Source organism: Hetaerina americana, unplaced genomic scaffold (genome assembly GCF_022747635.1).
Source record: "Hetaerina americana unplaced genomic scaffold, ioHetAmer1.1.p SCAF_3, whole genome shotgun sequence".
Lineage (NCBI taxonomy): Eukaryota > Metazoa > Arthropoda > Insecta > Odonata > Calopterygidae > Hetaerina > Hetaerina americana.
In genome coordinates this window covers 11855142-11879697 of record NW_027286874.1, presented here as the reverse complement: position 1 = coordinate 11879697, position 24556 = coordinate 11855142, and the positions used below count along the sequence as shown (strand labels likewise).

At 41.8% G+C, this 24556-nt stretch overlaps 1 protein-coding gene across 1 annotated transcript in view; it reads left to right on the top strand.

Annotated features, from left to right (window-relative positions):
• Positions 1–721: 721 nt before the first annotated feature.
• Positions 722–24556, top strand: part of T48 (FU domain-containing protein T48) — a 138483-nt gene continuing 114648 nt past the window's right edge. The window contains exon 1 of the mRNA XM_071588077.1: positions 722–1112. Coding sequence (XP_071444178.1) covers positions 1022–1112 — 91 coding nt within the window. The 5' untranslated portion in view covers positions 722–1021. The remainder of the gene's footprint in view (positions 1113–24556) is intronic.

The following is a 24556-nucleotide window of genomic DNA, read 5'->3' as shown; positions in this document are numbered from 1 at the left end:
GGCATTTGCATGTATTATATTATGTTAGGTAGCCACTTCCTTCGAAATGTTAGCATATGTCGATGATCATTTTCTTTCAGCGCCGCAAATGTCGCGGATTTGTCTCTGCGGATTTCATTGCCAACTTGTCAGCGCTGCGAACAACTTGACGTTTTGCCTTACAGAAAGGGGTAGTGACGTTGACGAGATGCATCGGCGAACCTACCGCAGTGCGACGCCTTCGAGCTTTCTTCTCTGACACCTTCCTCCCTTTCGTGAGGCTTCGCGGAGAGGAAATTGATTCCAAATGTCATGATCAATTCGCACCTCAGTCCAAGGGGAAAGGAGAAACGAAGCGAATGAGACTCCACGTCTCCACGGCACCTGATTGGAGGGGAAGGGTTTATCGTGCTTTCATCCATCCGTTCACCTCGCCCCTCCCCCTTCGTCCTCGTGGGGAAGGGTATACCGAGCACGAATTTCCCGAAGCTTGCGGTCGCTCTATCTCCGCCCAAACGCACGCGCGTGTACACATAACGGGGCCTATCCTCCCAGTTCGACAGAACTCTGCTTCGTTGTGTTTTTCTCCTCCGGGTGAGCGAGAGAGAGGGCTTTTGGTTCCGTTTGACTGCTGTCCGGGGTGGGCCGGTCCGCTGGTTGGTTGTTTCCCTTTCCGGCCTCGCTTCCCCGGCCGAGCGCTGCGATCGCGTGTTGTGGTTTTCCAACCAGTCAGTTGAACTCGAACAGCTGCCGTGGTAACCTCGTCCGTTCATCGGCGTTCCGTCCTCTCTTTATACGCTTGCACGCCAGTGGCGTGCTCTCGCCAATTTCATAAACTTTCCATCTCTTTGGCTGCTTCCTTCTGTGGATATACTTCTCGACTCTGTAGTGCGCGTGTGTATTTTGTGTTTGTGCTCGCGTGTTTACTTAGACATTTCCCGGTCACCATCAGGGACAAAACTCCGTCCTAGGCTTCTTTTCGTGTGTGTTTTGCTTCGAATGGGCCATTTGGATTACGACTGCAAATGATATTCTCGAAGAAATGGTCTACGCGAAGGCGTCCGCACTCGGTCTCCTTTTGGCCCTGCTCGCCGTCACGGGAGCGACATCAGCGGCATTAAACGAGGCGCACGGTGAGTTTCTCTCGAGTTTTCCACACCAAACAACCGTATCCACGGAGACGCAGTACGCTTGTTGTTGCTGTTTACTTTTTCAGATATTTAATGACGCCAAAGATGAAAGAAACGTTTTTAATCTGCTTTGCTCATCACTCTTTGTTTCATTTATAAAAAAATAAAAGAATCATAACGTAGCGGTGTAGTGTCATCTGGTTTGAGATAACGGTTTTTTCGCTGATCCGCTGTGTAGAGAGAAATAACTTGTAGGTATCCCTTGCGTAATCGTGCCATGTACTATAATGCCGTGCCGACGGGAATGTCACTTGTGGTTTTTGCTTTATACATGCCACAACAAGGTGGTGGATAACAGTTTATTGGGGTGTTATGACTTCCGCATTCTTTCGCCAGTGGCCTGTCCTCGACCGTACCTTGACTACGAAATTCTAATAACGGTAGCGATTCCGCGTCGTAGCTTACTCGATCTCAGTTCGTTACGAAACGGGAAATCTAATAATTCTTGGATCTCTATATTGTCTGCAAGTATCCTGTAGATGAACTCAGATGTTACGCTGTCTCGCGATATCATTTCCGACAGGAATACGACTGTATTTGTCTTAAGTTGGCAGATAATCGCCAGTCCCACAACAAAAATACAGTTTCAGCGACCCAGCTTCGAGGGAGGATACGAGAATTTTTCTGAAAAATTCTTTGGCGGGATGAATGCTATGTGTTTACGGAGATCGTTCCCAAGTTAGTGTGAAGTCATTGCTAGTATGTTTAGTCTTTGTCCTTTTAATGTCAGAGAGCACTGGATCTAATCTGAATATTTGGAATCCTTAATTGTACCTATTCGTCCAGGTAGGAATTATACTGATACGTATGAAGTATATAATCTGTTGCTGTATCAGCAGACATATGCGATAAGTATGAAGGTGTTACACACAGTTCCTCAGAAATTCAGTTCGTGGTGAGCCTCTGCCCCCAAAAACTTGCCATCTATTCTGCTGACACTTAGCTTGTATAACTGTATCGATTGATAAACGCGAATTATATTTCCCGAGGAAAAATAACAGTTTCGGAAGAATGTAGAATGGTATATCCTGAGGAAAAATGTCCTTTTCTGAAGTCAGATTTTATAGGAATAAAATGTTGACATATACTCTTTGCTTCATTTGAAGAAAGAAATATTTTTTCACCTACGTGTGGTCTGCCCATTAGCCTCCGTCAATGCATAATAATTTATGTATTTCAGTGATTTATTTATTTAATGACACTGTTGCAGCGAGATTGAGATTTCATAGTTCCTTCTTCCACTTAACCCTTACGCAATACAATGAAGACAGGTGTATATCATTGCGATTTATGCCCAAGGTGGAGGAAAACCCACTTAGGCGGGACTTGAACCCGCGACCTCTGGATTGTTAGCAGGGTTACCCAACCGCCACCGGGGTATTGCCGTTGAGGAGAAAGTATTTTGTAAAGAAAGAATTCGGAAGCTTCAGCTCTTATTTGGGATGAAATGTGATTAATGATGAAAATTCAATTAATTTTTCGCAAAAATTCCAAATCTTTAACAGTTGCATGTTAAAAAATATATACTTACTCGTATAACACGGCGCTCAGCGCTGCATCAACAAAACGACAATGAAAATCATCACACTTAAATATTCATATCGGGGGCTTTCGTGTTTACTTACCGGCGACTGTTCAGTCCGAGAACTTTGTAACGATCGTGCCCGTTCCAATAAAACTTCTACTTTCTCGTATTCCGCGGCAATGAAGTGGAAGCGTTTTTTCGGTGGAAATGCAAGATCGTGCCCCTCGTGTTTTTCGAGTCTGCGCTTATCATGGAACTCTCGAGATACGCGCCTTTATCATTGGCGCGCATGCAAATGTTCGTGTTCGGAAATACCCGGAGCAGGCTGGGGGGGGGGAGCGGTTCCCCTCGAGTTATGTCGTTGGAATGTTGAAATGTTGATGCATGGGGGCGCGGGGTCCAGTCCAGGGCTCTCGATGCCTGGACCCCTGTTCCGAGACACCTCCGCCGGAATGTTTTATTTGGGGGGTTTTGCAGATATGTCCCGAAAAGCTGGCCGAAGTTTCTGCTACCCAAAAACAGTAGCTAGGGTAACCAAAAATCGAGTCCCTTTTTATTGTTCATTAGCTGAAATCACGTTGCAAATCAAAAAGCGATATTGCGAGTGAAATGGTCGAGTCATAAAATATGAATTATTTATGTTTATGCGACCACAGTTTCTTCTTTGAAAACAGTTAACGTGTATTTAGTGAAAAAAATTAATTTTCCATTCTCAAATATTCAGTGATAAGTGCCGGAAAATTTGTTGTGATTAACCTCCTGCTCTATGTATCGGCTTAATTATATCCCGTTTTACTCGTATTTTGTCTACCTTCCTTATATATATATATATATATATATATATATATATATATATATATATATATATATATATATATATATATATATATATAAAGGTAAGTTTGTATGTATAGGTAAGTTTGGTACACGATTTGGCATATATATTCTTTTAAACCTTAAAAGTGTACTGCAGGGGTCCCCACTCTCAAAATCACTCCTATATACTAATTTCTTGAGGGTGCTCGGAAATCATATTTAACATATGATGTGATTGGAACTTGGATAACATTATTAAATAAAATATTTTGTTCACGTATTACCACCAAGTTTGTTTCTAATAAGTAATTAAGCGGAAGAATTATTTCATTATATCAAGAAGAAGGCAAGAGATACAGGTAAGTTTGCTATATATATATAATATATATATTATATATATATATATTATATATATATATTATATATATATATATATTATATATATATATTATATATATATATAAAATATGTATATATAAATATATATATATATATATATATTTGAGTTCCATTAGTTAATTCTTGTTCACTCGTGTCTGACTGCTCGCATCGGTTTTCCTTTTCAGCCCTTTCACAACCATTTCAATATTTGTAATAGTGTGTTGAATGAAATTTCTCCCTATAAATGTGTTTCCCATTCCACGTAATTTCAAATTCCGATTTGGTTTTTTACCTTAGCCTATTTTCCTTATTTCTATAATAATCCTCTGTCCAAAGCTATAGCCATTTTAGTTAACATTTAAATTTGTGCGCTGGTTCCGAAAGGGATGGATAGTTTGCTTTTAAATTCCCACGATATTTAACGTTCGCCAACGAAGGATATTTTTGCCAATTTTGGTCCAGGGCTATCTGTTTGACGTCTTCAAAAAATCTTTTCTTCAATCCATGGATTCGCTTTCTGCGATTTTTTACTTCACACCAATTCCATCCAATTTTTAAATCTAATATTTCATTTCATTAGTCAGTATTATCGAGTTCAACATTTGCATCTGTTCCATACTCTTCTGCCTCCTCCTCATCTCTCACTTACCTATGAAAACGTTAAAATGCCGACCAAAATTAGATGTTTACTCACTGGTTACCCCGGTAAAAAAAAAACATTTTGTCAGAATACGCATTCATAGCATATTTCTAAGAATATTTTCCCGTTTCCTCCACTTTATATCGGGGACAATTGAAAATCTAAAAATTCCTTCCATATCGACAACGTACTTTGTTGAATACGCTTGAAACAACTCGTGTAGCAAACTTACCTGTATCTCTTGTCTTCCTCTTGATATAATGAAATAATTCTTCCTCTTAATTACTTATTAGAAAAAAAACTTGGTGGTAATATGTGAACTTAATATTTTACTTTAATAATGTTATCCAAGTTCCAATCACGTCATATGTTAAATATGGTTTCCGAGTACCCTCAAAAAGTTAGTATATAGGAGTGATTTTGAGTGTGGGGACCCCTGCAGTATATTTTTTAAGGTTAAAAAGAATATATATGCCAAATTTGTTGCGGATTTGTTGCACGTTACGAAAAGCTTTTTGTGAAAAACCTAGACATTTTGACAGTTAATGTTTAAGCAACCACGGCCAAACTTGGCTAACGGCCAATTTTCATGCACTAACGCTACGTTTCGTTAAATACTAAAGGGAAACAATGATAGAATATTTTCTCATGATGGGTCCAGCATAGGACACGAAGCGGTGTAGCAGAAATAAATCAACGCTGAGAAGCTGAAAAACGTTCCATGATGATTCCAAGTACACCGTTAATATCATGGAGAAAGATGATTAGGATTTCCAGTATAAAGAGGTAGGAGTGACCTTAGACAGCGAGGGATATATTGATTTTTTTTAAATTGTAATTCCCCCAATATTTTAAGTTGGCTAACGAAGGATATGCGTTCCAAATATTGGTACAGAGCCATGATGCCACATGCAAGACATCTTTTCACTTTTATTTATAAAGATTGTAGTTATTACGATTTTACCATAGTTTCTTCTTTCATTTTTGAGGGGATAAGAGATATATTCCCGTCCGATGTTTGTTCCTCCTATCCCTGTTTTTTTTGGATTAAAGGAACCATCAGGATGTCTTTCCATGCTTTGAAAAAAAACATCGTAATGTGATACTTTGGTTGAGTGAAAAATAGTGAATATTTCTTATTCGCTTCCAGTCCGAAAGTTTTTCAAATCTGCCCACCTGCCACAACTCACTAATGTAGAAATAGTTTAGGCTAAATTTAGGTCCTCGCTCTCATGATTAAAAACGATTATTCGAATTATTTGAATAATCATTGTGAATAATCAGGGTTCGTACGATTGAATGGATTTTCTTCTGTTGAAATTATCAAGTCGTTCCGCCGGAGCTTATGGTATTTAAGTCGCAGCTGTGGTATTTTTAAGTGCGGTAAAGAATTTTCCGTTTGGGTTAATGGGTCAAGCCGGAATGCGCCGTTAATTGAATTTTATGACCGCTGTCCTTTTGATCGCTCGGTAGCATTAAAAAAAATAGGCTGCCATGAGAAGGGATGAGGAGTGGGAGATCGCGAAACTTTCGAGCCTTGGATTTTTAGCGACAATTCGCCGTTTTATGATTCTAGCCTCTCAGGTTCCATCCAATGTGACCCTCTTGAAGCACAGTCGTTTTCCCACTCATCAAAGAGATCATTTTCCTTTCCCAAAAATGGTCTCCTCGACGGGCAATTTCTTGCACAATTATTAGTTTCTCTCATGACTTTCTCGTCTTCCGTGGGATTTTTAACTTTCGCTTCAATTTTCGGGATCCATCTCCAGTGAAATTATTAAAACCGTTTGGCCCATACAAATACTCAGCACGCGAGGAAAAGTTTTTTTTTCATTTTATCAATTTATTTCTGTCTCGTAGGAGTCTGCCCTGGGGGAGGGGGACGTTCACTTCATAATTGTGACATCGTGATTTAAACTTGAGTTAAATCGTAATTTTCGCCGTAATCATCCCGATGGGTGAGTTCGCTTCGTCCAGCGCACCGCGACGCCACTACACTGGTACCAAATCCTGAAAAACTGCGCAAAACCCAAAGGAGTTATCTGACTGTAATGCAAATTTTGTGAATAAGTATTTTGAAGATAGATAATTTTTAGGATCGGCTGCTAATTTGGAATATTTCACAAAACAATGTGGTGGACATATATAAGAAATTATCAAATAGACATTAAAATTATTATGCGTAAGGCGTTTTATGCTTAATGAATACAAATCCGAAATAAATTTTTCATAAAACAATTGAGTTCAATAGGAATATAACTCTTATTTATCTCGTAATGTAGGTCAATGCAAATTAAATGAGGGCAGTTAGTTGCCAGAAGGAATGCTCTTTCCTACCGTTAGTCTTATTCTTCATCATTGCTTTCACTAGACGCACATTTCAAAGCGGACAAATAGCATTACCATTAACGGGCAGTTTCAGACTTCCAGAAGGATATGGTTTTGTATTGAATCATAGGTATCTGAAGGGTTTAATAAGCTATTGACAGTTTATCGTCAGTGTCTTCTCTTGTATTTTTTTGTCCTTTTTTCTCAAGTATTTTCTAAAATCCTTTACAATTACATAGCTCCGGACAATCGCGTCTCCGCAGGAAGAGAATGGGTACCCGCTAGGTTACGGCGCATCCAAACTCGTAATACCAATGGACAGATGAAGACATCTTGACTTTTCGTCTTTACCATCCCATCACTCGCTTATGAGTAATCTTCCGAGGGAATATGATTCACCTACACCTCACTCTGTAAATCTTTCGCGAGGTCATCTGGCGGAGACTATTTAGACAGGAGCCTCCAGTAAAAAAAGGTTTCTGTATTTCTAGAGGGGTAATCACATTATGAATTCTTACTACTGAACGAGAATTATGAAAGTAAGGTCAGTTGCATCACGGACGACTGGATCCAAAATCTCATTTTTGCCCTTCTTCGCGAGTAGCGAAAACGAGTATTTAAAGCTTTCAGTCTGATAGCCTACATATTCTTTTATCTTTGTAATAATTAGTGCCAGTGGAAAATCTGGGGTTAGCTCAGGTCATCTGAGCTAATGGGTGTATAATTAATGACAGGTGCGGTGCTATTAGGGTCTTGGTAATTAAGAAGTTAGGTGAGGAAAATGGAAAGGGAGAAGCTGCGAGGTGCTGGGTTTTAGTCTTCCTGCCGGGGAAAATACACCTGCGTTTCAACAGTCCTAACGGCCTCTCCAACATACGGCGTACTGCACTTGGGGGGTACTCCTCTCCGCCACCACCCAGAAGTAAATCCTGCCGCCTCCCAGAATGTAAAGTCACACCTAATTCACAGAGGCCATTCGATTTTTCCAATCATAGGGTCCTGAAGCGCAATATTGGATATTCATCAATTTCATCGTAATTAACGCGACTGGTAACGAAACCTCTCTCTCTCCTGTTTTCAATCACCTCCACCTGAGTCCAACATTACGCGATTCTTAGCGCAGACACGATGCATTGATTGCAGAACCTGCAATCGCCAAAATTATGCACTGAAGAGGAAAATATTTGGGTAGCGATGGTGCTTACCACTTGACAAAATGATCAGTGACCATCCTGTCCCTGTTCCTTTCAATAATTATGTTGTATCAATGATTCTTTCATAAGTAAATTAAAATCTTGATGTTCGGCGGATTTCCGCCATATTGGAAGGATTCGCGGTTTCCCCCCTGGTCCATTTGAACTATTTTTTGCTCCTGAATATTTCGCTCAACATGCAATTCCGTTTTTCGCTTAAGCGCATTTACACTTGAATGGCATGTTATCACATTTATACCATTCCTTTGGTAGTTTTGTGGTTGTCAATCTCTCATGGCGAATATTTGTTTTAGGCATTCAAGTTTAATTCTTACCTTTCCTCATGATTCGGCCTGGTATGGCGTCTCCTGACTTTTCCACCCAATTCCTTTGCCGACAACCATCAACCGCGCGCGTAATTGTTGATGCTGATTTGAATCAAATGTTGGCAAATAATTAATGCCTCGAGCCGTTACACACTTTCAAGCCCCTCGGGTATGCTGAAAATGAATCTTGATTTATTAATTTTGCATTTCTATGAATGATACGTCATTTTACAATTACGAATTTTGCAATTTCTTTTTGCACAAAACACCTTGCCTCTTTAAAGTCGGAGAGGCATCTTAAGAGCTCGCATAAAATTTAAAGAAAAATTCTTCTGTCATCAGCCGAATACATATCTGTCAAGTTAATACTACTTCGGCCTAAATGGAAACTATCTGTCCATTCTTATCCGTAGCCTAATTGCTAATAGATAATTCGATCGGCAGAAAAAACAGTAGTTTTAGTCGGCTTGGACAGGTAAATACCGTATGCCATATTTGCTGTTGTCGAGGACACAATTCTGGAATATTATTAATGCGAGTCGAATCTTTATTTTTCCACTTAATGCTTATATTTTTAGAGCACGATCACGGAATCCGTGAAAGTCGTTCCGCCATTGAACGACGCTTAGGGTCGATATGTTATATTGAGTGGATTCGTTCGTCATTTGGGCGAGAATATCACAATATTCGACTCGGTGAATAACCCCTGGGGTGATCAATTGGATTGAAAAGTAATTTACCCACCCGAAAGTTAAAATTTTTCCTTAAAATACCATGATATCGGGCCTGGAAAATTGGCCCCGCGACCGAATTACGGTCAGATAACAAAGGAGCGAAGGACCTTTCTTGATAATTTGTCGCTTTCTTTCGAAAGAGGTCGACTTCTTTGGAACCAGGTCTATTTTTGTTTCAAAGAAATTAAGCCCGTCGGGGTGGAGTGAAATTCTCGCGTTACGCAAGACGGGTTTTAATGAGCCAAGTTATAACGCGGACGATAAATGCTCCGAAATCTCTTTCGTTAATCATACCGCACTCACAAGTCTAAGGATTTTAAATATTTTTATTCAGAAGGATATCGTAGTAAGTCTTCGAGGATATTCAAAGGAATTCCTGCATTTCGGTTAATACGTCTTCGTTCAGTTTACCGTGGGCTTGTCAGGATACCCAAACAGAAAGTCCCTTGGGCAGTCATCAATCCAAACGACCCTAATGGGTGAGTGCAGGATTCTTCCCGTAATGAATGTTAACCTCGTGGTAGGGTGTGGAGGCACGTGTTTGAGATTGAGAGGGGGTGGGGCGATTTCTTACCCTTGTGGTACCAATGGTTTCCCAGCTCCTGGTTTCCAGATAGTCACACCGCTGCAATTCAGCTCGTGGTGTCACAGGCATTCTTCAGTAGTGCACGGGACCTCTCTGTCTATGACATCATCCCGATCAGATTTGAGCACAAGAAGAAATAGTCTTTGAGGGCCGATAAGGCCAAGGTGACTATGCTGTGAATTCCAATGTTTTAACATGCCTTCGAAGGAAATTCTCAACGGCAATCCTTAACCAATAATATGCGGGCCTTTGGTAACGTGAAGACTAAGGTGGAAAAGTTACGAAGGCTCTTTAAATGGTACATTCGAACGGATCCTAACTCCGTAAGTTTTCGACGAGTCGGGTTGGTCCTGGGATCCCATACTCGTAAAGGTGGCTCTGACGTAACGACGACGTCGAATGAATTCGGACTGAGCCGAAGGTTAAAAACTAATATACTATACTAGTATATAAACTGGCTCTCTGATAGCGGACGTTATTCCTTAAAATTGAGGGGGTTGTTAAGAAAGCCAGTCTAAAATAAAGTTCCTGATGCTTCCAAATCATATGTTTGATTTGGAATTTAGAAAAGTGATAGTTGGAACTGGTGCTAAATAATAGTCCATTAGACATTTTTCGAGCCTTTGCTGTGTTCAATTAACAACGATAATGTGATGAAGAATGAAAACCCTTTAAGTGTCCAAATTACGTGTTTGGTTGTCAATTTGGAAGTTAGAAATGGCGGAAATTGTTGGTGTTATGCGCGTTCTTCTAACCTTGACAAAAGTTGAGAAATTCAAACGCTGGGTGGTTTATTAATTCTCAGTCTATCCGTATTTCTCTATCGAGTTTGAATTTTTGCGAGTAGGGGGGTTTTCAAACTTCGTGTGCTTTGCGCCGAATAAAGATATCTGGCTCCCTCATCCAATGATATATGAGATTTCGCACTGTGCATTTTCTGTGCGTGGAAGGACGCGATAACGCTGGCAAAGACCATGAAATTTGGATGGGGAAATTTGGAGCATCTTCCAGTGCCAGGACGGAGGATGGGTGCGAGTGGGTAAATCCTTAAGAAAAAATGGTTGGACTCCAGAGCGTTTCATCGCAAATAACTGCAAACACTTCCAGCGCAATCGAAGGAGCTTGTGGAGCATGAAGATCACCATAAAGAATATTTTTATTTTCCTGTGTCTATGACGTGTGAAGTGTACGGTCAATTCATTTTATTTAAAGATTACTGCCGTATTTCTTTTAGCTGTGCAGTAAAACTCGCGTATGATTTGCCAAACTGTTAATAGAAATAAAAAAATGTATATTGTATGACCAATCCGACCCATACTGATTGATATGCTTTCGAAGGACTTCGAAATATTATTCGAACCGGAGATACGACTTGACGTTCCTAAAATAAATGAAACTGGCTGTAGATGAGAACGAACTTCTTCAGTGCTATGTAGCTACGTGGACAACGTAGCTTTTCTAGCTGTTGTACAGGAAAAGGTCGACAAATTGAGCAAGTTGTTTTTAAGTTTGTGGAGTGTGGTTTCCACCAGGCGCAGACCGTGAGGAGAAGCTACTGGTTTTAATTTTAACTATATTAATAGATATGGACATTAAAATGGCATATATTAAGCTATATTTACCTAAACGGACATAGAAAATGCAGGTTTATTTAGCTCAAAAGTTTGGAATCATGGTTTTATTGGTGTGTGGAGATTAAAAAGAAAAATTGCATATCTTAGACCATATTTGGTCGCGGAAATAACACGATTTACAGCTGCACTACGCGACATTCTGGACCCCTCCCACTCAGTACAGACCAAATACGACGTAAGTATCATTTTGTGAATATTCAACCATGTTCTATAGCCTGCATTGACATGAAGAAGAGGTATATTCATATTTACGATGTTATGTGCGAAACCGGTGCTATACCTAACTCAAATGGCTCAACAAAATAACATGTTGCGATCCATTATTAGATCTCGTAACAGTTTTTAGTTAAATCACTTGCGTCCGTGACGATAAATCCACCTTTCCACTAACCGATTCCAGCCATTTCCTTCCTTTCTAATTGAGAGCCTTTGCTAATTATCACTGCTAAATAATGACCTGATACAACCGTTGTGGCTCAATGTCAATTTGCCGTAACGCTGCCCGAAGCTACCCGTGATTTTTTATCTCGTAGGATTAAGTCTCGGGACGATGTGGGAGGGGAACCCCTAGCATTGCGTCTCTTCAGTTGAGAATCATGTCGCACTGAATTTTTATCCTTATCTTGGCATATTTCCGGAACCTCTCGCTTTCCTTTTGTTTCTCACAACCTCGTCGTTCGAAATGACGGGAAAGTTGAGCATAGGAGATTTTCTCGATCTTATTCTAATTGGAGGAAACCTCGATGTCGTCATGGAAATCCTCGACGTCACTTTCTACTTCGCGCAAACAAACCATAGGAGGAGGCCCTTCACTACGCGCGTGAAGCGCTCCGCGTTGAAAAAGGGTTGATGCGACAAAAAGAGGTGAAATAGCGGAACAGACGGCTTGCTCTCATTCCTCGTCTGGGATCCAGTGTTCCTTTCCCGGCGGTGGCATTATTCAAATGTCCGAGATCACTTAAAGAACTCCAGTTAGCTGTTAGGGCTCTTTATGTAGAGCAACCAACTTCGCGATTTTCCACCGCCGTAGAGATCCCGCACGAAAGAATGGCACCTTGACGATCTCCCGCCGTTTCTTGTCAGGGAGCGTTCGCCAAAACAAATATTTTTGTGTGCCTAAATCTGAATAAAAACGGTAGCCTCTCATTTAATTTCTCCATTTACAAGCGTCGGTAATAGTTTCGTGGAACCCAGTGAGAAACTCAGTGTGATACCAGTCTACGAAACGAAATGTGTATCTACGTACTAGAACAAACGAGAAATTCGTGAGAATCATTGCATGCCATGGCAGGTGCATAGTGTGATCAAGGTCTTGCCGTTGATATTTTTCTCCGATTCATGAAGTAATAGGGATCGGAGAGTTGGAATTTCATTTCGTAGAGTTGGCAGCTGCATGTCCAGGGCCCGGGTTCCGATCCCGGGGGTGATGGATGAGTCATTCATGTCGCGACTTGGGACGAAGAAGATCATGAAGGTCATGTGGGAACACCGGAGAAACTGCGCTATGCTCGTTCGTTGAGTGAGACATCCTCCTGTTGCGCTGAATACCCGATGACAAAATTAAAAAAATGCATTTTCTCCTTTGTGAATCCTCTATAACGGATCAATGGTGACTACTGTCTCTGAAAAATATTCTCCGCTCTGGATGTGACACTTCCTCCGCTCCCTAAAACCGCTCAAACTTCCAGATTACTCACTTACGTAAATCTAGTAGCACGTATGATTCAGGTATCAGTCACCTCCCTGAAATACTTCTCCTCTGCTAGAGTGACCCTGTTCCGTAAAGGATGCTTTTGAGCGAGCTCAATAATTAAGGAAATTTTAACCTAGGCGTTCCCTAACCCTATATTATAATTGCTACCACGATAAGTAAAAAAATAACATTTGGTTGACAATCCAGTCGATCCCATGGATTTTAATGCATGGGATGGCTTTTCGTCCAACGGGCTTGTTCTAATTTTGATTAACATCACTTATCCATCTGCGGTGTACATATTTCGCAAACTGCAGTAAATACTATTAGGAAAAAGTGGAATGCGCAAAAGGCAACCATGTCCCAATAGGCAACCCGCCCATGGCGCAGATCCAACCACGTGCTCGTGGGCGACTGGCCGGGGTTTTCAAATACGAAATGTTAAATCACCGGATGATGTTTTTCTTAAATTCGTCACCATGATCTTAGATCACGTAAATGTTTTTTATACAACATAGGAAACGTGTAAATGTTTATCTGGGCTGATTGGAAGGCGTCTCCAAGAACATTTAGTCTCATGCATTTGCTTGTTGACCGGAATAGTGTTTATGGCCGATATACTCCCCCAATGTTTCACTTTAGTATGGAATAACGTCGTCGAAGAAAAAATACCTTCATAAATAAAACGGTGTGCTTTATTGTAGAAGTGGTGTTTACTGCCGAAAGGTTTCGACATCGCTTGGATTTTCACTTGGAAGGAATCGCTCAGAAGTCTTCGGATTATTGCTGAAATGGACCCAGATTCTTTATCCGGAAGGCAGAGGACTTCCTCTACGTAACTTCTGTGTGTGCCTACTCAATTTAGGTAATTCGTCAGCGGAAGGCAAAAATGTGCATTTCGTTATGGCCTGTCCCCTCCAGTAACTGAATGTGCATTCATATGTAATCTTCTCGTGCCTACTTAGTTTGAAACATTTGTTTCTTCCTTTTCCTCTCATTTGCCGACATAAACTCAGGTGATTGGCTCACATTTTTTTTCTCCACGGAGCCAGAACAAGGTGAGATTCACAATCCTTACGCCTGACGTCCTCCGAAGACGACGGTATCCCCTGTTTTACCGAAAGCAACTTCGTTGTCATAAATGGAGCGGTATCCTCTGATATCGGACGCGAGGCTGTTTGCCGTTGTGTGGTTCGTGGGACTTAACAGCAGATTGCTCAGTCAGCGAATGTCTTCCATTCGAGGTATTGCCTTTTACCGAGCGCAAATAACAGTTCATCGTCCGTGTATTTGTTTGGTTGAGAGGCTATGTGAAATCAAGTGTTCGGCCCTAATTTGCAATTTCGCATACGAGATCTGGCCACTGCCACGCCATCCGCGCGAAATCTCGTTCTACCCAGCGGACTACAGCTTAGCGTAAGGCAGCATCGCTTTCGACTGAGGCATGACTCAAGGATGGAAAAAACAATGGCAGTGGCTCCATTTTGCTAGAGCTGAAAGTTTTCCTTTTTCTCACCTTTCACTTGCATGAAATTGGGGAGACGCAGTGTAGGTGGGATAAGAAGACTTCCGTCGACCTTGCGCCAAATTCGACTCATTCGACTCACCTGTATATCTGTGCGTACGTGCATTCCTGCGGATTGAATGGATTACAGCAGCAGCAGAGAGAGGGGTTTCGGAAATTAAACGAAAATGTAATGCTTAGCTTTTATTCGAGTGCGTAAGAATAAAAGGACCGTATCACATAGAAAATACCGAAAAGGATTCAAAAAGGGAATTACCTCATCGGGTCTTCATCTTAAATGTTACAGCAGCCTTCTGTGACTAACAATGGAAGGATAAAGATGAGTAATTGCAGCTGGAGGTCTAAAATGAAATAGAATAGGTTCATTGCTCCGCCAGCCCTAATTAGCGTAGTTTTATTGAAATATGCGGTGATAAGTAAAGATGCGATTGGCAAGATGATGCTTGTTATTACGAGGAGCACGGAAAGTTCTAATAGTTGATTTGTTTGACGTGATATTAGTAAGCATTAGAATATAACCAGCAATAGGCGAGATTCCTCGATCTACGGGGATTAATACGGACCATTCAAATGCCGTAAACATCTCAATACTTTTGTGCACGTACTGAGGTATCCCGATTTAAAAAAAATGGTTTTCGAGATATTGCCGTTTGTCTTGTCCTTCATCAGACGCTAATGTATCGCACCCAACCTCTTTTCCCCCTTCCTTGCCGAATTCTTCCACCCTCACTTCCATAATTACTTTCTTTTCCACACCTCTCCTATTTGAATTCACCCTCGAGGTTGATTACCGAGAATATTAACAAGCACTCTTCCAATCCTTATAACTTTCTGATGCCAAGTGGCACCACACCGATGTCTTTCCATTAATTTGTCCCCCCCCTCCACCCGTAATTGTCCTTCCCTCGAGCCTCGGGTGCTCCCCGTCGCAGAGTGTTAATCGTCAGCCTTAGAGCCTCGTCTGAACTCACCCTTCCCATTTAAGCATGCTCCTCATCCACTCACATGCTGTTGCCTCGTGTTTCCTTTTTCTTGTCTCTTTCCACCTTTTCCTCTCTAATTCCGTCTCAACCTTATCATATCGGCGGAATAAGCGCCTGACTTCGTAGGATGTCTCATCCCTGTAACACGTCTTTGAATTAAAGGGTGAGATAGAAAGAGAACGCGGTGTCGTTCGGTTATTCGCGAGTTCACCCGCCAGCATGACGGAGGTGCTTCCCGTGCTGTCGACCGATTGCGATGAGGGTGATGCTGAGACGATGTCGTATCGCGGTGCGAAACGCTTTTATTTCATGGTTTTTGCTCTCCAGTGTCGTGTTCGGCTGAAGGTCCATATCATCCGGGATGGCAACGCTGCTGGTCGTGTGGTGTGTGTGTGCGTGCGTGCGTGCGTTGAGTCGAGTCATCTGGGTTGGTCGGTTGGTTTGTGCCGCGCGCGGGAGAGAGGCGGAGGGTGAGTGGGGGGGGTGAGGGGGAGGGAAAGGGCATCCACCCACTGTTGCTGTTATGTGAAGTTTTCCTCCCCCTCTCGCCCTCCGTGGCTCCAGCGAGCGCCCCGACCTACTTTAATGCGTGCCGTTCCCTTCACCTCCTGCCTCACTCCCCCCGCCACGCCACCAACCTCTCCCCCCACCCTTTCGAGTAATTTTTATGCTACATTTTTTTTTCATTTTTATCAAATCTACTCCTCCCCTTACCCATTCAACCCCCGCCTCCCCCACCGCGCCCTCCCCCGTTCCTTCTCCTCCCCATATCCACTTCCCGGGCGTGGATAAATAAAAAAAAATTGCCACGCCACCCCGACCATCCTCAGGGACGATGAAGGCCTCGAAACCTGAGGCACTCGAGTACTTCAGCCCGTTTTCCGTTCATTACAGAAATCTCTATCAGAGTCCCTTTCCATGTAACGCTCCAAGTGCCTCTCTCTCTATCAATTTCTTTCCCTCTATCCACATCCCTAGAAGTCGCTTCTTTGCAGAGTATATGGCTTCACTTGTTTCGGCCATGGGCATGAACTCCTTTCCAGAGAAATGCCAGGAACTGTCGTAATATTTATTCGTTTAAATGTCACTGGTATATAAACAGCACCAGCTTGCGTGGCATGGAAGGAATTTTCGCGAAATGTTACGCAGATCGCAACCGCCGATTCGAAGTGGGATTGGTAAGATGAGGAAGCATATAGAAACCGAAGGATGAGGGACTGGACGAAGCCATTTGCGTTTGGTCGGAGGGAAGTCATTCCGTTCTTTTATCTCGCTTTCGTGACGAATATATGGTTGTTAATTGGTAAATAATTTCTCCATCGGCTTCCTTGAGCTGTTAGCGCGATAAATGAAAGAAAATCACTCGGCTCTTGTTTTACAAGGAAAATCTTGTAAAATCTACCCAAAACATTTTTCGATAGCCACCGTAAGCAATGATGTTAATGTCTTGATGGATTAGGTGTTATCGGATCAGTTTTTTTCCTATGATAATAATTGAAAGTACCGCATTTTTTTTATTGAAAGTATAATATAATCATTAAAGAAATTTTTATGAAATTGTCGGTAATTGTCTAAAATTAGGTTAAACCAGAGCATGTCTCGGACGTTTTTGGAACCGTGAACCCAGTCTAAAAATTCGTGGAACGTTCTCAAGGGGGAAAAACGATGTATTTCGTAATTTTATATGCCGTTGACTTTCCTGACGATAAAACCATCAGACACTCCTAGGGTTTTAATATATGATGAATTATGTGACATACGTTTATACTCTATTCAAGTAAAAAAGTTCTTCAATTTATGGTCTCTTTAAATTCACAATAAACTTATTTTGCGTGGCTTTGTTGAATTTCTGCGGCAAGCGGCGGCAAAACATCATAATATTATGAGTGCAAATATTTAATTCATTTTACTATTCGGAAAACTTTAGCATTAATATTTTTGTATGCGAAAATATCTTTACCTGACAACTTTCCGAAGAACTTAAAGGGTCCGTGACGATTCTCCGCTCTCTGAAGTGCCTCTTACTTTGCTTAGGTCGGTGTGCCATGGGGCGCTAGACCTCGGAGAGAAGGGTCATAGTCTTTGTCAGGGACGTGCTGTGGGTGCATGAATAGCATTGCAGCAAGAGTACGGGTATCCGTTTGAGTCAAAGCTCTTCTCTTAATTTTTGTGTGTGCCTGCGTTAGAGTGTATGTGACAGAGAAAGTGAATGGATTCAAAAACCATAGTTTTCACACTGTTCAACAAGAAAAGGCCATCAGTGTAAAAACGTTATCTTCAGACTTGCGTCTTCTCCCCTTACGTGAGAACGCTTGCTTCGATGGTTTAAAAGTTAAAAACAAGATAAGTCCCCGCGTTTTGCAATTCATTTTCATGCGGCACAAAATTCAGGAACTAAAAGGAGTCAAAATCCTAGTGCCTGCGACTCTTCCGAGAAGTTTTTTCTCCATCCCGACGCTTCTCTTGTGTTAGAGTTCTTGGTCTGTAAGCATCCCTGTGGTATCTTAACTTTTAGATTGTTAATATTCGGTTTCCTGTTTTTTCGTATGAAATAACTCATGCCATGGGTAAATGTTCATGTTTCAAAACCCGACTAGAATTGAGTAGATTATGCCAGACAATCCAGTGCTATTTTGCGTGCCAACAGTGAATTGGGTAGAAAATTAGTGTTGACTTAAACGTGTTGCCGTATGTGTACATGATTAATGTCGATGTTTCGTTCTTGTATGGTATGAATTACCTAATTATGGTCTATTTTTTATGCAATAGCCTGCGATATGTGGTGACGCACGTTCGCATTATCATTCCCTTGGAGGAGTTCATCAAAGAACTAGCTAATTATTTTAAGTTTTAAGACGTAAAGGGAATATCGATGGTATATCGATGGGTCCTCGCCATAAGTGCAGCCCAAGATACACAGGACCGTACCTGGACACAATATAGTACAAGGACTGAAGCTGACTCTGACCTAATTCATTTTTATCGAATCGAAAAATAGTTCGAATCAACTTAGAAAGCTAATCATGCCTACACTTTCCAAACTATCATATGCATATTAACGGTAGTAGTTACTGCGACGAGAATGATATGAATTAGTAGTATTAGTTGTAATTATTAGTAATGAATAGTAAAATGTCTTAGTAATTTACCCCGAAACCATCGATAAATAGTCAAATGTGGTCTGGTCCTATCGGAGCGGTTTGGTCCCAATAATCGAACTCACTCGCGGATGAAGGAGGTAGGAAGAGTAGGAAGACGGCCTACTCCATCCAAGTGTCCAGCAAGACGAGTTAACTCCTGCCCCTAATGGCCGCTCTAGGTTCGTAAAACGTACTCTGTTAAACAATAAAACATCCGGATGAAAGTCCGGATATTTGCAATCCGGAATGTCGTAAATCGAGGAGTGCCTGAAGGTAGCTGTTGCTGGCGAAACAATGACAGTGGCGGTGCTAAGCTCCACTTTTAATTCACGTCTCTCTCTCCACCGCGCGTGCATCCACTCCCCTCCCGTGCTTCTGCTCTGCTGCACGCCTTGCTGGAGAGAGAGAGAGAGAGCGTCGGGAGTGGGGGCCGCCGCTGCGGACCTTGGCGGCGAATTGCTCCGAGGCGGGCGCGCGCCGTGTGTGATATCTAGGGGCGCAAGCGGGTGAAGTCGCAAAAGGGCTCCTCTCTCCTCGTGGTGCGTGTTGTCCCGCGGTGCTGGCTGGCGCCCGAGGAGAGGGCGCGGTGCTGTCGGGTGGAGTAGGATTGCGTAGGAACGGGGGGGAGACAAAATGAAAGGGGGGAGGGGAAAGGGTGGGTGGATTCGAGGTATGCCGCAGGAATGGGTGCGGGTGGAGATCAAAAATTCCTTCCCTGTCTCAACTTGCCTCCGTCGGCGAAATCGGGAGGCGTTGTGTGGGAGCGGGGATTGGCGCCTGTGTTTCTCGTGTAGAAAATACTCTCGATTTATCGAACGTCGATCCACCGGTGAGCCAGATCTTTATCGGAGACAGTCGAGACCAAGACCCCGTATTCTCGTTCTATCGAGCGCTCTCTGGCATTGTCACTGATTAACTCATGGGTGCCTGCTGAAATCAGTTCGGAGATTCGTCTATTGACGAAACGGTGAAGTTAAATTCTTCGTTAGAGATTTATTGACGCAATTGAAGGCATTTTTTTTAAATTTCCCGCGTCTCGTTTAGCAGATTCGCGACCGCAGCACGTTTTCAAGGGAAGCAATGCGATGCAAGCATGGGGTAAAAATTCATGACAAGGATTTTGTTTTGAACTGCCGTTTTCAATTACCGAATAAATTAATTTTTCCATATGGTTTCATTGGACATCACCACTGTGTGGAAAGTTTTGTACAGTAATAACTATTTGTGACGTAAATCGTTATCAAATCACGAATAAGTAGTGTATGCAGGTGTAATTGTATTGGTATGGTGGTGGGTTTTACCCATAGCTCACCATCATTTCAGAATTCAGGTCGTTTGATATTTTTTCTATGAATTCGTTTTTTTTCGTGATAACTTAAAGACCTTCGTCGTTTTCAGCGGTTAGCAAGTTTATGAAATGGTAGACGCATCCTAGACTGAGAATGGTAGACTCTCTCAACTCTTTTCGCTCGGCCACGGCCTCCTCATTTCTTCACTGGCCGTAGCCTTCGTGGCTTTCATCACCAGCTTCATGTCTTCCCCTAGAGTTCTCCCCTTTCATTTTCCCTTCAGTTATTCTATTCATCTGGCTAAGATCATAACCAAGTCGCATGAAAGGTACGATTAGGCCAGTTTAATGCTTTCATACGTTGGGCAATTTTATAAACCGTTGCTGCACGATCCTTGTAAAATAGTGACCACATTATAAGATATCTTGCAAGGAATATTCGCTCTTTTATTTGAATTAAATATACTTATAAAATATATTATATAAATATTAAATATACGTGGGTCGCGGTAGTCCAGGAGGTAGAGCGTTGGACTGCTGATCAGAGGGTCCCGGGTTCGATTCTCGGGCAAGGCACTCTGGGCACCTGCAGCTCCACCCAAGCTAAAGTGATTTTTCGGGTACCAGGTCTTCCTGGGAAACCATAACCGGCACAGGGAAAAGAACTGGCCCCCTACCCTGATGTGTGAATTTCACACGCCGTATAGGGCTTAGTACTGGGTGCTCTCTACCATCACCTACTAAACCGACCTTCGGGTTGATTACTGTGTTTATGGTTTTTATATATTGTACAATACCCAGTAACACACAATATAGAAAAACAAAAAAAAGAAGAACACGTTATTTCTTGATATTTCGACGGAATCACTCCGTCTTCATCGGAAGATACAGAAGTAATGAATATGTCTATATATATATATATATATATATATATATATATATATATATATATATATATATATATATATATACATATATGTATATAATTAATTCGTATGAATTAGAAAATAGCCTCACAGTTGATTTGCAGATGTGAAATGGATGAATTAAGAAGAGTATTTATTTCAAAGATATTGTCTGGCGTCATGTTTTGAAATTTTAAAGTATCCATGGCGATAGGATAAACATCTCTGTAAATATTTGTATTATATTTTAAGAATCAAACAATCATGAGTTAGGCAACTGTTATAATTCTCATGGCTTGAAATTTAAGTCGGTGATCTTTAAACTGCCCCTTCAGAGTGCATCGTTTGGCCGAGTGGATCACGGGTGAATCCTTATCGTCCTATCGCATTTTATGGAGGAATGTAAATGTGATGCCACTTCCTGGTTTTTGAAGGCTTTATGATTAATGAGATCCGACGCCGAATTACGACGTTGAAATATGGAAAGGTTGCATTTCGGTAATAGAGGAATGGTTTGGCGGGTCGGTCTAAACGAGCTCAGCGATCCAAATACGATGCTAACGGGATTTTAACCATCAAGACTGGCATGAATCGCTTTTTCGTTTTGCTCCACCGTTCAAAAATTTATGCCCGACCGGTTTGTTTCATAACCTATCTTTAGTACCATTGACTTTTCATGTGACGTACTTGGAGCCCTTTTTTGAGAACTTTCTTTCCGTGTCTCCATAAAAACATCGGTTTATGCATATTGCTCCCTTAATCAGTGGGGCTCTTGAGTGAGGGCCTAATGTAAATCGGGAGCCGATTTCTATTATGTGCGATTATGGAGTTTCCGGGGTTGGAATCCGGATGTATGTACAATATTGGGAGTATCCATGCTCATCTGGAAAGCAATAAGCAGCTCTGGGAAATTAACTAACTCATCTTCCCTAACCGTTAACAGGAAAATGGGTATGGCTGTGGACTGAGCCTAAGGTTTGGAACCATTACTCTTTGGAAAACCGTCAGCCGTTATATTTCCTAAACGTAATATCCCTTCCAAAAGTCTGTAGGTAATCACCGGCGAGCCGATAATTGTGGGGAAGAATAAAAAAGGCCGCTATGTTACCATTCATTGACTGGCGGGTCTTATGGAGCGAAATGAAACTATGGAAGCCTCTCAAGTGCTTGTAATACATTAAGTGCAAACAATACGAACGTATCCAACGTAACAGCGATGACTGCCTGCAAACATTTGGAAAGTATAGTACCTCTTCAGACAGCACATTAGATTAACGTTTAATGTGGTTTATTTATCACCGCGACACTAATGAGGGAAATATGAAGTACTGGATTTATAAAAAAATGCCTCAATTCTGTGGGCAGGTTATTTTTTTCAAAATATTTGAGGACATGGTAGGAAGAAATGATTTTTTGATGTATGCGTAGTTATCTTAAATGATCCGTACGAAATGCAAATGGTCCCGAAAGCACGCAAGCAGTTCTCAAAACTACGGTTAAAATGTACCTCCCCAGCGAATGCATCAGCATTTTGGGTCGGCTGACGTGTGAAGGGTGTGTATCTCGTTGCGAAGGATCTTTGCACGCCATGTGCATTAGTTTTTTATGCTTTTGATGATTCAACGCATGAAATATTTCTGCAGTTCTGCATCCTATTCCCATTGAAAGGCCATGGAGCACAGTATCAGTCCGCGACTTTCCCTAATTTTAGAGAGGAATCCGCCCAGCCTTCGGCACCAATGCCGCGAGCGTTTTATTCCCGGCGGCGGCCCGTCTATGGCGGGCGAATGTTCCTACGGACATACCTACATACTTCGGATTACGCGTTCCACTTTCTCTCTCTTCCTCCTATTCTCAGATGCGAGGTGCATTGACGACCTTAGCCTTTTAAGCGCCCTCAGACGATCCAATGCGAAAAACTCAATGAGACCAGTTCGTGACTCTTGCCATTTTATGTTATTGCAGATCTGTGACTCACTCGCCCAGCGTCCTCAACACACTCAAAGGGGGTTCGAAGAGGTTCAGCGTTTATTCTCAATAAGGGCTATTATATATTTCCATGAGATTTGCATAACGCGTACATGTATGCTTATTAGTGTTGAGTCCTGACGAAGGCGACACGATTTCATCCCGATGACATGTTCGCCGTCTGGGCAGAAGGCCGCCGTTTGGAGTCCCGTCTTCCCTACGTGGAAATACCGATGTTACGCGATTTTCCGCAGTGAATTGTTTGCATTGTGCGACATGACCCCGACCGAAGAAGTACTTCAAACGTAAGCATTAATCACGCTCGTTTACCATGCCTCATAAAACGTCTTAAGGTTAAAATCTGACTCCAAGGGAATCATTCGGGATCCGTATTACGTCGTTAGGTCTGTCCACACTTAATTTAAGAAACGTAGGAGTCCAGAACCAATTGGAACTGATTTAGTAACATGGAATCTTTTTCCGCGCGTATGAGCGTGAGTTGAGTGTGTTAAATATTTGAAAATATACTCGTGTATTTATAGAAATATATGTCGTGCCTCTCTAGACGCTTTTAACTTGATTTTGTTTGGATAGGCGTTTGGGTTTCGTGTTTTTCTTTATGTGGTGCCCCTTTGCCGCGTAGTAAATATTTTGGTTCGTGGTTCTTACGTATATTCCAAATAGAATGTGTTTTTTGTTGATCGTATGTGTTTTTTTGCCGCACAAAAGCGGAGGGACGAGGAAAGCTCTCCACTGAATAAAGCATAAACTACTGCTATCGATCAGATAGTGTCACGTGATGTCAGATTATCGGAATACCTGGAAAGTGAATCTCACGACACGCGAAGATTAGTCCACTGGAAGAATGGCGATCATTGGCGTACAAATCCGACGCCGAGTGACTGATTCAGTCCCTAGGCCTTTTTTTCAGGCGACACCTCAGAGAGCAGTTACGGGAAATTGAAAGTCGAAGTAGCACGTGATGGTTATGAGTATTTTTTCTCTTGTGAAATTGGTGATCCAACTACGAGATAACAAATAAATAGAATCTACCTATTAAAACCTAAGTAATCAGCGTCAGTGAAATATTTGGCTTGGAGAACGTGCACATAACGTATTACTCGCAATGAACTAACCAATCTTCGTAAAAGCTACGACGTATGTTTCCGTCGAACTATTTAACAAGTTTCAGGTCACCCGTACTCTATACAAGACTTATTTATTTTCTTTCTGAGTTCCTGTCACAGGGCGGTTGATATCTAAGGGATGCCTGAGAAATATATTGCCATATCCATTTTTCTCTTATTTTCTGGAGGTTGGTAGTGTGGATGACAAATTTCTCTGAAGTTTAGCAAGAATGCATATCAGGGTGATGCAAAACAAAGTAAATATTTTCGAGTTTCTCATTATACCGCTACAAAAAATGTGCTTTCAGTTATTAGATTGCTTTTTTTACAGTTTCGTGGGCACCCTTGATATCGAAGCCTCTTCTGAGGCCCCCGATAATTAAATTCTCACGGTCTCCATAGTCTCGTTAACTAATCAACACATTTGCACCTGCCACTATACCATACGCATGGAGTCCTCCAATCTCAATGAGAGCCAGTCATTCTAAGATCTTGCGAGAATGACAGTATGCATTGGAGATATAGTAAATTTAGCCTCACGGTACTGACCTGACAAGGGGGTCTCATAATCAAATCCCGGGGCGACGTTTTTCGA